Below are 14,593 nucleotides of genomic sequence, written 5' to 3'. Positions count from 1 at the left end.
CATAAGATACCTAGAAATAAATCTAACCAAAGAGGCAAAGGATCTGTACTCAGAAAAATATAAAATACTCATGAAAGAAGCTGAGGAAGACACAAAGAAATGGAAAAACGTTCCATGCTCATGGATTGGAAGAACAAACATTGTGAAGATGTCAGTGCTACTTAGAGCAATCTACACATTCAGTGCAATCCCCATCAAAATACCATCCACTTTTTCCAAAGAAATGGAACAAATAATCCTAAAATTTGTATGGAACCAGAAAAGACCCCGAATAGCCAGAGGAATGTTGAAAAAGAAAAGCAAAGCTGGAGGCATCACAATTCCGGACTTCCAGCTCTATTACAAAGCTGTCATCATCGAGTCAGTATGGTACTGGCACAAAAAAAGACACATAGATCAATGGAACAGAATCGAGAGCCCAGAAATGGACCCTCAACTCTATGGTCAACTCATCTTTGACAAAGCAGGAAAGAATGTCCAGTGGAAAAAGACAGTCTCTTCAACAAATGGTGTTGGGAAAATTGGACAGCTACATGCAGAAGAATGAAACCGGACCATTTCCTTACACCACACACAAAAATAGACTCCAAATGGTTGAAAGACCTAAGTGTGAGACAGGAGTCCATCAGAATCCTCAAGGAGAAGACAGGCAGCAACCTCTTCGACCTCAGCCGCAGCAACTTCTTCCTAGAAACATCGCCAAAGGCAAGGGAAGCAAGGGCAAAAAGGAACTATTGGGATTTCATCAAGATAAAAAGCTTTTGCCCAGCAAAAGAAATAGTCCACGAAACCAAAAGACAACCGACAGAATGGGAGAAAATATTTGCAAATGACATAACAGATAAAGGGCTAGTATCCAAAATCTATAAGGAACTTATCAAAGTCAACACCCAAAGAACAAATAATCCAATCAAGAAATGGGCAGAAGACATGAACAGACATTTTTCCAAAGAAGACATCCAAACGGCCAATGAACACGTGAAAAAGTGCTCAACATCGCTCGGCATCAGGGAAATCCAAATCAAAACCTCAATGAGATACCACCTCACACCAGTCAGAAAGGCTAAAATTAACAAGTCAGGAAATGACAGATGTTGGCGGAGATGCGGAGAAAGGGGAACCCTCCTACACTGTTGGTGGGAATGCAAGCTGGTGCAACCACTCTGGAAAACAGTATGGAGGTTCCTCAAAAAGTTGAAAGTAGAGCTACCATATGATCCAGCAATTGCACTACTGGGTATTTACCACAAAGATACAAATGTAGGGATCCGAAGGGGTACGTGCACCCCGATGTTTATAGCAGCAATGTCCACAATAGCCAAACTGTGGAAAGAGCCAAGATGTCCATCAACAGATGAATGGATAAAGATGTGGTATATATACACAATGGAATATTATGCAGCCATCAAAAGGAATGAGATCTTGCCACTTGCAACGACGTGGATGGAACTGGAGGGTGTTATGCTGAGTGAAATAAGTCAATCAGAGAAAGACATGTATCATATGACCTCACTGATATGAGGAATTCTTAATCTCAGGAAACAAACTGAGGGTTGCTGGAGTGGTGGGGGATGGGAGGGATGGGGTGGCTAGGTGATAAGACAGTGGGGAGGGTATGTGCTTTGGTGAGCACTGTGAATTGTGCAAGACTGTTGAATCACAGATTTGTACATCTGAAACAAATAATGCAACATATGTTAAGAAAAAAAAAAGAAGATAGCAGGAGGGGAAGAATGAAGGGGGGTAAATCAGAGGGGGAGACGAACCATGAGAGATGATGGACTCTGAAAAACAAACTGAGGGTTCTAGAGGGGAGGGCTGTGAGGGGATGGGTTAGCCTGGTGATGGGTATTAAAGAGGGCACGTTTTGCGTACAGCACTGAGTGTTATGCACAAACAATGAATCATGGAACACTACATCAAAAACTAATGATGTAATGTATGGTGATTAACATAACAATAAAAAATTTGAAGGAAAAAAAAAGAAAATCCAGTTAACATTTAAAAAATACTCCAGAATTATATATATCCCTCTAGTTTTCCCTTCCACCTACATCATCTTTTTCAACTAGACTTGACCTCCATGACCTAGGAAAAGAAGCAAAATCAAAATATATAGGGAAACATATTCTTGGCTTCTGACCTTCTTCCAAGGACCTAAGTGCAGGTAATTTTAGGGATTTTTCAGGAGTAATTCTTATTGAAAAGAGATTTCATCCTAAGAGTTGACTTGAGGACCGATACCATGAGATGCAATGCCACTGGTAATAAAATTACTGTTAGGCAGAGAGAGATGGAGGGACAGTAAAATTGAATAAGGTCATTTTACACCATTTTTTGTCAGCAATTGGAACATCTATTAGTAAAAAATGGATTCCTAGCAAAAAACAAAAAATAAAATATCCTAGTTTTAGCATCAACAGCAACAGTTAAATTTTTCTGATAATTTCTTATAGATGGTAAAAGTGTATGCTTTGTATAATACATCAAAAATTCTCCTTAATTCCCAAGTAGTAAATAGATCCTTTTATAAACCAAAGGGGCATTAAATTATTATGGTATTTTCAAATTGATTACATACCTATATCATTCAGTAAAGAAAGTATCTGGCTTTCTTTAAGTCCACAGCAATTTTCTGGTTTGTTGAGTAACTAAAGGGGAAAAAAAAAAAGAAGTCTAAGAATGTATACTGACAATACTGCTGGGCAGTAGTAGCAACACATTAATCACTATACACTTAGAGAATATTCAAATGAAAAAATAAGTCACAATTAAGAAAATGTAAGAAGGAAAAAATTACAAAACCATACTGAAGACAAATTAATTTCATGACAAGACATACATAAGTAAAGATAAAGAGGGAAAGTATGTGAAACTGAAAAAGATTGAATAAAACCTCACATATTTAAAAATAGCCATACGGCTGATTTAAAATGAGATGAGAAAGACCTGCAATAGAAAGAAAAGAAACACACACAAAAACCCTCTTTTTTTTTTTTTTTAAACACAACTTCTTTATAAACACCTTAGACATTGATATTTTGGTCTAACACAATCGATCCACTCCCATCCTGCAAACACTACCACCTACAAAAAAATGCATGTTCCTCAATCAGGGGTTAGCAAATGTTCCCAGTAAAGGGCCATACAGTAAATACTTTAGGCTTTGCAGGCCACAGATCTCTGTCACAATTACTCAATTCTGATGTTGTAGTTAAAAAGCAGCCACAAAAATAGGTAACAGGCCATAGTATACTGACTTTTATTCTAGATTATCATATTAAATATGATTCAAGCATTGCTAAGGTTCATGATATACTATCTCATCATCTCAAACCATCCATGCTACCTTTCGGAGATCTCCTCCAGAACAGTATTCCATTGCTAGAAGAGGCACATCATTAATTAAAAAATTCAATTCCTCAGGTACATCACAGGCCTTCACAACGTTGGCGTGGTTCAACCTAACAAGAAGGGGAAAACATTCTAATAAAATTTTGTTTCCAATTAAAAGAGATTGGGTTTGAAATGGTAGTTAACTGGGGGGCAGTGGAAGAAAGGCTGGCATTATTTATAATATTCTAATTTCTCCTTTGTATAATGAAGAATTAATAATTTTTAAAAATAAAATATAGATGGGGCACCTGGGTGGTTTGGTCAGTTAAGCGTCCAACTCTTGATTTTGGCTCAGGTCATGATCTCGGGGTTGTAGGATCAAGCCCTGCATCGGGCTCAGCAAAGAGTCTCCTTGGGATTCTCTCTTTCCCTCTCCCTCTGCCAACCCCCTCTAAAATAAATAAATAAATCTTTAAAGATAAATAAAATATAGATAAAAATACTATCACAATCACTACTATTACATTTCTACATCCCAAACAGTACCCACTTTGCATACTTTAACTCATTTACTTGTCATAATAATCCTACTATAGGTAGATTTATTAATAGTCTCATTACACAGGAGAAAATTGAAGCACAAATTGGTTAAGTAATATAGGATCACACAGCAAGGAGGTGGTCAAGTAAAGATTCAAATCTGGCAGTCTGGCTCCAAAGCCTTTATCATACTGGTTCTCCCACAATCACTTACAATGCCACCCATAGGTAATATATTAAAATTTTGGCATATTTCCTTCTAGCTTCAATCTGTACATAAATGCATTTTTAAATAAATGTTAACTCTCACTATATACTGTTTTCTAACATCTTTTTTTTAACTTAACAATATATCATCCCAGCCATCATAATCATCATCATCATCATCATCAATGCAACGGATCTCAAAATTGGAATAGATTACCAGGTCCTAGAGATCTAAGAAAACAGAATCTCCATGTGTAGGGCCTGAGAATTTATACTGTTAACAAGGTTTCCTGGTGATTTTGCCACATAGTCAAGTTTGAGTACTTTAACAGTGAATTGACCAAAGACACTGGAGTCAGAAAGTAATTATTTCAAATCCAGACTCTATTAGCTACCAGTTGTATGACTCTATGAGCTTCAGCTTCCTCATCTTAAAGTAGGGATAATACCTAAAAATAGGGTTGCTGTGACAAGTAGAATTATTTGTAAAGCACTTAGCACACTACTTGTGCAGGTTTTAAAATATGCCCACTTCTCCCTTTAAGAGCTTAATTGTCCTCCTTCCCTTGAGTGTAGGCTGTACTTAGTGACTCATTTCTAATAAATAGAATGCGGTAGAAAAGATATTACTTCCGTGGAAAGATCATAAAAGATAGTCAGCTTTCACTTTGTTCTCTCTCCTCAGATCACTCACTTTGGGGAAAGCTAGCTACCATGTCAAGAAAATATCCAAGCTTCCCTATGCAGAGGCCCATATGATGAGCAACTGATACCTCTAGCCAACAGCTATATAAACGAGCTTAGAAGTGGATACTCCAGTCCCATTCAAGCCTTTGGATGACTGTAGCTCCACTCAACATTTTGAGGTGTTTCAGGAGGGATCTCCTGAGTCAGAATCACTAAACTAAGTCACTCCAAATTCCTAAATCACAGAAACTATGAGATACTAAATGTTTGTCAGGTTTTTTTTTTTTTAATTTATTTAAGTAATCTCTACACCCAATGTGGGACTTGAACTCATGACCCTGAGATCAAGAGTCACATGCTCTTCTGACTGAGCCAGCCAGGAGCCCCCAAATGGTTGTTGTTTTAAGCCACTAAGTTTTGGGCGCCTGGGTGGCTCAGATGGTTGAGCGTCTGCCTTCAGCTCAAGTCGTGATCCCAGGGTCCTGGGATCGAGTCCCACATCGGGCTCCCTGCTCCTTGGGAGCCTGCTTCTCCCTCTGCTTCTTTCTCTCTCTGTCTCTCATGAATAAATAAATAAAATCTTTAAAAAAATAAAAAAATTTTTAAAAAGCCACTAAGTTTTGGGGTAACTTTGTACGAAGCAATAGATACACTATTCAACAAAAGTAGGTAAGAAGAAATGAGAGTAGTGATTATATTTAACGAGAAAGTATAATGGATGAACATTGCCCAATATCCGGAAGAAAGATTCTGCCCACAGAAGAATTGAGTCTGATAATACCTAGCTGGCTTTTTTTTTTTTTAAGATTTTATTTATTTATTTGAGAGAAAGAGTGAGCATGAGTTGGGGGAGAGGGGCAGAGGAAGAAGCAGATGCCCACGGAGCAGGGAGCCCAACTCAGGGCTCAATCCCAGGACCCTGAGATCATGACCTGAGCCCAAGGCACCTGCTTAACCGACTGAGCCACCCAAGCACCCCTTTAGCTGATTTTTAAAACTAAACTTACTTAATCATAATGTGATGTTATTTGAGAGAGAACATATATATTTGATGAGAAAGAAAAAAATACGTTCCCCAAAAGATCCTGAAAAGAACAGATTCCTACCCTCCTTCCCTATGATGACATCTGCCTGGGCTGCAGAGCTGGGGAAATATAAGCCATCAAATACACTTACTTCTTCATGATCTGGATTTCATGGCACCACCGTTCTCTGTTTTTGGTACTTAGTTCTAGGCGACATGACTTAATTGCTATTTTGACATCAAGTTCCTGTCAAAATAGAAAATCAACAGAGAAAAATATATTCATTAGGTTCTTGTGTAGATTTACTTGCTATCAAAGAAATGCCAACCTGGAGAAACAAAATACTTTAGCTTTACTAATTAAACAGATTTATCCACAGCTCTCTTGAGCCAATGCTTTTGCTAGGCAAACCATGAGACACTATTAAAGGAATGCTTCAAAACTGATCTCCACCCCAGCCTCCATAATATGAAAAACCCACAGTGAACATCACACCCAATGGGGAAAAACTGAGAGCTTTTCCCCAAGGTCAGGAACAAGACAAAGATGTCCACTCTCACCACTTTTATTCAACATAGCACTGGAAGTCCTAGCCACAGCAATCAGACCACAAAAAGAAAAAAAAGCATCCAAATTAGTAAGGAAGAAGTAATATTTTCACTATTTGCAGATGACATGATACTATACACAGAAAACCCTAAAGATTCCAGAAAAAAGGACCTTGAATAGCTAAAGCAATCTTGAAAAAAGAAAAATAAAACTGGAGATATCACAATTCCAGACTTCAAGTTATATTCAAAGCTGTGGTAATCAAAACAGTATAGTGGTACAAAACTAGACAAATAGATCAATAGAACAGAATAGAGAGCCCAGAAATAAATCCACAATTATATGCTCAATTAATCTATGACAAAGGAGGCAAGAATATGCAATGGGAAAAAGTCTCTTCAACAAATGGTGTTGGGAAAACTGGACAGTTACGTGCAAAAGAATAAAATTGGGCCACCTTCTTACACCATACACAAAAATAAACTCAAAATGGATTAAAGACGGGGGCCAGAGTGCCTCAGTCAGTTAAGCATCCGGCTCTTGATTTCACCTCAGGTCATGATCTCAGGGTTGTAAGATGGAGCCCTGTGGGGCGCCTGGGTGGCTCAGATGGTTAAGCGTCTGCCTTCGGCTCAGGTCATGATCCCAGGGTCCTGGGATCGAGTCCCGCATCGGGCTCCCTGCTCCTAGGGAGCCTGCTTCTCCCTCTGCCTCTCTCTCTCTCTCTCTCTGTCTGTTTCTCATGAATAAATAAATAAAATCTTTAAAAAAAAAAAAAAAAAAGATGGAGCCCTGTGTTGGGCTCCAGGCTGGGCATGAAGCCTATTTAAGATTCTCTCTCTCCTTCTCCCTCTGTCCTCCTCCCACCACCCTCCCTGCTCGCACATGTGCATGCTATAAATAAATAAATAATAGGATTCAAGACATAAATATGAGACCTGAAACCATAAAAATCCTAGAAGAGAACACAGGCAGTAATTTCTCTGACATCAGCCATAGCAACATTTTTCTGGATAGGTCTTCTGAGGAAAGGGAAATAAATGCAAAAATACACTATTGGGACTACATCAAAATAAAAAGCTTTTGCACAGCAAAGGAAACAATCAACAAAACTAAAAGGCCACCACTGAATGGGAGAAGATATTTGCAAATGACATATCTGGTAAAGGGTTAGTATCCAAAATATGTAAAAACTGATATAATTCAACACCCAAAATACAAATAATCCAACTAAAAAATGGGAAGAAGAAAGGAATAGAGTGTTCCCCAAAGAAGGTAAACAGATGGGCAATGGATACATGAAAAGATGCTCAACATCACTCATCATCAGGGAAATGCAAATCAAAACTACAATGAGATATCATCTCACACCTGTCAGAGTGGCTAAAATAAAAAAACACAAGAAACAACAAGTGTTGGTGAGGATGTGGAGAAAAACCTCACGCACTGTTGGTGGGAATACAAACTGGTGCAGCCACTGTGGGAAACAGTATAGAGGTACCTTGAAAAGTGAAAAATAGAACTACCCTATGATGAAATAATTGCACTATTGTGTATTTACCCAAAAACTACAAAAACAGTAATTCAAAGGGATACAGGCACCCCTATGTTTACTGCAGCTTTATTTACAATAGCCAAATTCTGGAAGCAGCCTAAGTGTCTATCCATAGATGAATGGATAAAGAAGATGTAGTATAGGGGCGCCTGGGTGGCTCAGTCGTTAAGCATCTGCCTTTGGCTCAGGTCGTGATCCCAAGGTCCTGGGATCGAGCCCCGCATCGGGCTCCCTGCTCAGCGGGAAGCCTGCTTCTTTCTCTCCCACTCCCCCTGCTTGTGTTCCTGCTCTCGCTGTCTCTCTCTGTCATATAAATAAATAAAATCTTAAAAAAAAAAAGATGGAGTATAAAATGGAATATTATTCAGCCATAAAAAGGAATGAAATCTTGCCATTTGCAACAACATCGATGGAGCTAGAGAATATAATCTAAATGAAATAAATCAGAGAAAGACAAATACCACATGATTTCACTCATATGTGGAATTTAAGAGACAAAACAAGCAAAGAAAGAGACAGACAGAAAACCAAGGAACAGACTCTTAATTACAGTGAACAAACTGATAGTTACCAGAAGGGGGATAGGCTGGGGGATGGGTGAAATAGGTGATGGGGATTAAAGAGTACACTTACAATAATGAGTACTGAGTAATGAACAAAGTTGTTGAATCGCTATATTGCACATCTGAAACTTATGTAACACTGTATGTTTACTGGAATTTAAATAAAAAGCAATAAAAAAAAAGAAAAAAGAAAGAAAGGGGAAAAAAATCTTGACAGGTCAAATGCCCAAGAAGATCAGACAATTTTTTTTCTCTCAGAGGAAAAAAAATAAAAGACCTCTTGTACTAACATACTTAGAGCTGAGATTTCCTGTATCCCCAACAAACCCCCTTTTGAGCTTAGTCAAGACAGCTAACAAGGGCCCCAGCCGTCAGCATAACTAGAATGAAGGTGATAATTCAGGGTTACCTGGCTTCAGCAACAAGAAATAGTTTCAATATAACCAAGCTTAACAAAAAAAAAAACCTCCAAAATTTGTTCCTAATCTTTACATTTCAAATGACATTTTAAAAATCCTAACAATGGCTATATTTCTATTTCTGTATCTATAAAATGAACTTAATAGCTCTTGCCTATGACTAGTAATTTAGCCAATTCTGACTGAAATTAAACCCCACCTGGTGCACATTACAGGAAACAGTCAGACCTCATCACATTCTGGCAACAGTAATAATGCAGCCCAGGAACAGGAGTCAGGACCAAACAGGAAGAAAAAAAAAATACAGCATATAAATGAGGAAGCAAGACATTAACTTGTATGGGATATTCTAAATGGGGGCAGAGGGATGGTGAAGGGAAGAAGCTAGAGATAAGACAGGCCATGTACAGAGAAAGAAGAACGGAAGTAGATACACTACAATCTAGCTCAAATACAGTCCTCACTCCCTTCAACCTTTCTTTTGTTTTGAGCAGGTACCTGGCTATAGCCAGGTCCCACATAAGCTTTTACCACCACGGAGACAATTAAGTATAACCATGAACAACATTAAGCCCTAAAACCTGGGAATATTTCAGAGACAGTGGCGATTGTTGCACAACAGTGTGAATGTACTTAATGCCACAGAACTGTAAACTTAAAAATGGTAAATGTTATCTATTTTACCACAATAAAAAAATTGGAAAATACAAAGTTAGTTTCTTTACTAAAGTACTTCTCAGAGCTTTTAATATGCTAATGTGGATTATGACTCTCCAAGTGAAACAATATTATATACAGCATTTACCCAATGTATTTGACCACAGTATTCTTTTTTCAAAGCATTTCACACGATTAATTTTCCCAAACACACTTTGAGAAGTGCTACCCTATTCCCTAGGAAGAATTCTTTGGTTATTTTTGCCAAGCTTCCATATTACTTTATAAATACCTTTGTTATATAGGTTACCACATTGTACTTAAAGTGTTTCTTTAAATCTCCTTGAGGGCAGAAAATACTATTTTTATTGACTTGGGTACCATCAGCACCCAGCTTAATAATCAGATAAATAAACTATCTCACATCCTTTTGTCTTCCTCACTGTGATTTAAGAGACGTAGATAAAATACTGGGACATGGTTTCTACCAAAACACAAAGACCTTGAAAGCTGTTAAAGGCAAATACGAAGTCAGGCTTAGAAAAGCAATGCTGTTTCCAAGTCTTAGGACAGAGTATTTCTTTTCTTTTCACTACAGGCCCAGTTATCAAATGTTCCAATTTGGGGGAAGAGCCAGTCTAGACACCTGGAAAGTTCTCGAGAGATTTCTAGGATTCTAGAAGAACCCAAATCTCTTCCATTTAAAAGGTAATGAATTCCATAGAGTAGAGACTGAAAATACAAGGGTGGTTGCGGGGGGGGGGGGAGTTATCAGGAATTATCATTTAATGATTACAGAGTTTCAGTTTGGTAAGATGAAAAAGTTCTAGAAATAGATGGTGGTAATGGTTGCACACCAACATGAATGTACTTAATGCCACTGTACTGTACAGTTAAAAATGGTTAAAATGGTAAACTTTACATTATATATACCTTACTACAATTTTTTTTTTAAGTGATGTGTTGATCTATCTCCAGTCAGGGACCAAGAAAAGCAGTCACAAAAGCAGGCTAACAAGCGTATTTTTTCTTATGACCAGGCTGATGGGCAGGCTTAGAAAACAAGGCCATAGGCAACATTCCAGTGGAAGTACTTGGCTTCCTCTTTTCTCTTTGAGTGCCTTATGTCCTCTCTGATGATCAGAATTATTAAATTTACTACTTGTCTAGCTGTCAAAGCACTCAATGCCTTAGTCCTTCACCTCCCATTCTCCCTCTCTCCAAGATGTCCTCCTATGCTCTATATGCTCTATCTAGAAAGCTGCTTCACAAAATTTCCTCAGTTCCATCAGTGACATTTGCCACAGAAACATGCCTATTCCTCCCAGGTATACTCCCATGTCCCCTACCTCCCACCCTATATTATGGGCTCTCTATCCATACCCCTATTCCTTAAGACAGCAAATCTTGAATTCATTTCTCCATTCACAGGTCAATTGCAAGCATTTTAATAATATTTTAACTGCTCATCTTGCCCCATGTTTTTCACTCAGTTTTATCTTTTACAAAACAACCTTCCAAAGACACCACTTTTATCTTGACATTTCTTTTTTTAAGGCCAATTAATAATGGTAAAGATGATGACAACAGCAACAATACAGCAGCAGCAGGAGTTAACATTTGAGGGTTTAACTTAGGACAGGTACTGTACTTAGCTTTACACATATTATTTAACTCTCAAACAGACCCATGATGTATATAATTACTTTAACTATTTTACAGATGACAAAACAAAATCTGCAAGGATTATTAGTCAAGGATCTATACCTCTAAGAGGTTTGTGACTGTCCTTCAGGAGAGCATGACCCCCTTTCAAATGGCAATGCATAAGGTAGTGGGGATGTGCAACTGTGCATTTTGCTGGGAAAAGGGTTCATAGCTTTTATTGGTATATTGAAAGATGCATATCTCAAACATGATTATTAACTGCTGGTAAATGGTTAAACATTTTCAATTAAATTAAAGCGAAATTCCTGAGTCTGAAGTTAGCTGTCTTCACCGACTAGAACACCTCACACCCAATCTACTTCCTTCCCTTAGGAAGCCATGATCATTTCACCAGCTGATCCTTACACTGTTCCCTACCCAGAACGCATCCCCAAATCTGAAGCCTACCCGATGCCTCCAAAAGCTTAACTGTGGACCCATGAAACCTTCCGTGTCTATTCCAGCCCTTACAGGTATCACATAGCCTCCAAGCACACACGTGAACACACACATTCCAACAGTCAACCCCCTTCTTCAGTCCCATTTTCTCACCCATTCATGCTCGCAATACACACTTTAATGTGCATCTGCCTCGCACACCCCTACACACTCTACATTCGGAGACATATACGCAGCGTCACACTCTAAACAGTTTGTCATATCTTGACATTCATACCAGAAGTTACCCCTAAGAGCTCTATCTCACACACATTGACTCAGGACCTCGGATACAACCTCGGTCTCAGTCACCAGACTCACAAGCACAGTATCACACATTCACTCACTCACACAGGCTTACTGGCCCACAGTACTGCCCAAAGTCTCACCGACAGTCTCTCACGTACTGACAGTCCCTGTGTTCCACAGACGCTCTGACAAACACCCACCGCCGCTCCCTCTCGCGCCCCACCTCACCCGATGCTGATACAGGCAGACGTTCCCAAAGCCGCCGGTGCCCAGCCGCTCCCGCATCTCCCAGGGCCCGCCCGCGCCCGGCCGCAGCCCCGGGGGCCGCTCCATGGGGCGGGAGGGCAAGCGGCCTCAGGTTCCGCCACTGTTCCCAGGCCGGTTCCGGGCCGCCAAGGCTCGCGCGTCTTCCTTCTCGCGAGATGTATGCGTCACTTCCGGTAACCGCCACAAGAAAAGCCCTGCCCCAGCTTTTCCTCCGGGGCGTACGGGAGTCCAGCCCGCGAAAGGATCGGGAAGAGTGGAGGTCACCTTCAGTACGCTAAGTCCCCTGGGCATTTTCCTGGCTGAGAGAACCCACATATGTCTTCCCAGGCTTCAAAACTATAACTCTCTATTCAAGTCATTTTCTAAACTTCACATCGTCTCCACCCCGTCTCCATTTCACCTTTCTTCCGACCTCTGCCATCTATCCTCCAACCCCACCACCCGCTGAACTCACTGGCAGAAGCCACCAATGATTCAAATGTTGCGGAATCGAAAAACTAGAAAGACTCCTGCGCTAACAGGTCTACTGATGCATTAAATTTTACAGTCTTTTTTTTTAATGGTTAATCATCTTCCATAAAGTCAGGCTCAGCTCTTCTTTTGACTTCTTGTACACCTGTTTCAGGATCTCCCCTGTAATCACAAACGACTCAAGGATGTGATGCTGTTGCGAAGTAAAGAATATTCCTCCTGATTTCGAGAGCTTTCCCCTAAATGCCTCACGGAGCTTGCGTCTAGTGGTCTTCCATTTATGGGTTTGCCAGTGCAGTAGTTCCTCATTGCGGGAATTGTTTCTGATGCGTGATGCAGGGCTGCAGATGCAAGCTTCAGGAATGCTGTTGGTGCAAAAAGAAGTGCTTCCCAGTGGCGGATAGCCTTAGCATGAAGAACCAGCTTTCCATTTTCACTTTGAGTTGGTCATATGCCTCAGCCTCACAGAACTTGGGGATGTAGTCAGTCACTCTGGGTGTAAAAATCACTGTGGCATCCAATTCTCTGAAGAAATATATCAGTTGCATTAAGTGGTCATTTGAAACCCCTTTGAGATCATGTGCGCTTGGACCATCGTTTGCACAGCCCCACCTGTGGTGATCTCAGTACTTGAATTCCAGCTAACACTTTGTGACCCACAAACAGATGTAACATGCTGAGATGCCTAAAGGTGGATACAGCGTGTGCACCACAGCAGTGTTGCTGACTGTTCTGAAAGCACTGAACTCGCTTCTGGCAGAGCACATGGGTCTATTGATTGAGAATCCCTGAATGGTGCAACCAGAATGTTGAACACTGCACGTTCAAGCCATGTCATGGTGTTGGGCCTCAGTAATGTGTGGTAGCAGATTCTGGATTCCCACATGTGCTTAGTTGCCATGGAGCTGGAGTTGGAGGTGACGGCAAATGGTACCTCCCAAACACAACTGTAAGAGTTGGGCCAACTGCACAGATGATCGCAGTACTGATTGCCCCTAACAGTATAAAGCCCTTTGTCTGCTAGGTGTACTGCATAGCCTATCACCGGAGTGTGTCTGAACTCCGCAGGTGGGGGGTGGGGGGAGGGCAAATTCTTGTAACACTCACTTGGAAGAGCTAAGGAGCTATGCTGAGGATCTGAGGATACTGATGAGTGGGGCTGACCCTAAAGTGGCCATCTTTGCAGGAACCAGGTTGTTTCTCATAGTTCACTCTTTGAACATCCCCATTCTTGGGGATGCTGCATAGCTTGTTTTTAAATTCTGGGATGGTCAACCTCAGGCTTCACGATCTTCAAGTTTGAGTCTGTTTTTCCATGTATAAAATGGAGGCAATTATACCTCATAGACATTTTGTGAGGATTAAGTGAAACATTGTCTGGGCCATAAGTGCCCAATATAAAGGAACAATTATTTTTTTTTGGCTTCCAAGATACAGCATTCTCCTGTGATCTCTCCCTCTATCTTTTCCATGTATTTGTGGATCACTCTGTTTCCAAGGACTCCTTAAATATTGATACTTCTTAGGTATTCATCTTCAGCTTAGGACTGTATTCATCCTATCTTATTTTCATAATTTTGGCTATGGCCTACACCCTGATGATACCCAAAGCACTATCACCAACCCAGGTTTCCATGAGTTTAGAACTACCCAACAGCATACTGCATCTATCCTAAGCAGAACTCATCTTCCTTCTCTTAAAATCTTCCCCTTCTCTTCCCAATTAGACTGTAAACTCTGGGATAATGGGGACCATGCTGGGACATGGCCATATTCCTGGAGTCTAGAAAAATGCCTGGCACATAGGAGTTAAGTATTTGCAAAAGGGCTGAAAGAGCTCTTTTATATCAACAAGATGAATGCTATACGAGAAAAATGGCAAAGGCCTTAGGTCCCATTTCTACCCTAGATCGTTCAGGGAGA

General features: G+C 40.2%; 1 protein-coding gene across 3 annotated transcripts in view; it reads right to left on the bottom strand.

The window, feature by feature from the left end:
* Positions 1–12,316, bottom strand: part of CHUK (component of inhibitor of nuclear factor kappa B kinase complex) — a 44,393-nt gene extending 32,077 nt beyond the window's left edge. For all 3 annotated transcript variants that reach the window (XM_025880453.2, XM_025880454.2, XM_073904314.1), the window contains exons 1-4: positions 12,161–12,316; positions 5,947–6,041; positions 3,350–3,464; positions 2,582–2,651 (exon numbers count right to left, since the gene is read on the bottom strand). In XM_025880453.2, the coding sequence (XP_025736238.1) occupies positions 2,582–2,651; positions 3,350–3,464; positions 5,947–6,041; positions 12,161–12,265 (385 nt within the window). In that variant the 5' untranslated portion in view covers positions 12,266–12,316. The remainder of the gene's footprint in view (positions 1–2,581; positions 2,652–3,349; positions 3,465–5,946; positions 6,042–12,160) is intronic.
* Positions 12,317–14,593: the final 2,277 nt, after the last annotated feature.

This window comes from Callorhinus ursinus, unplaced genomic scaffold, assembly GCF_003265705.2.
Source record: "Callorhinus ursinus isolate GAN/ISIS: 27379988/994484 unplaced genomic scaffold, GSC_fseal_2.0 scaffold20, whole genome shotgun sequence".
Taxonomy (NCBI): domain Eukaryota; kingdom Metazoa; phylum Chordata; class Mammalia; order Carnivora; family Otariidae; genus Callorhinus; species Callorhinus ursinus.
This window is presented reverse-complemented; position numbering and strand designations above follow the sequence as displayed.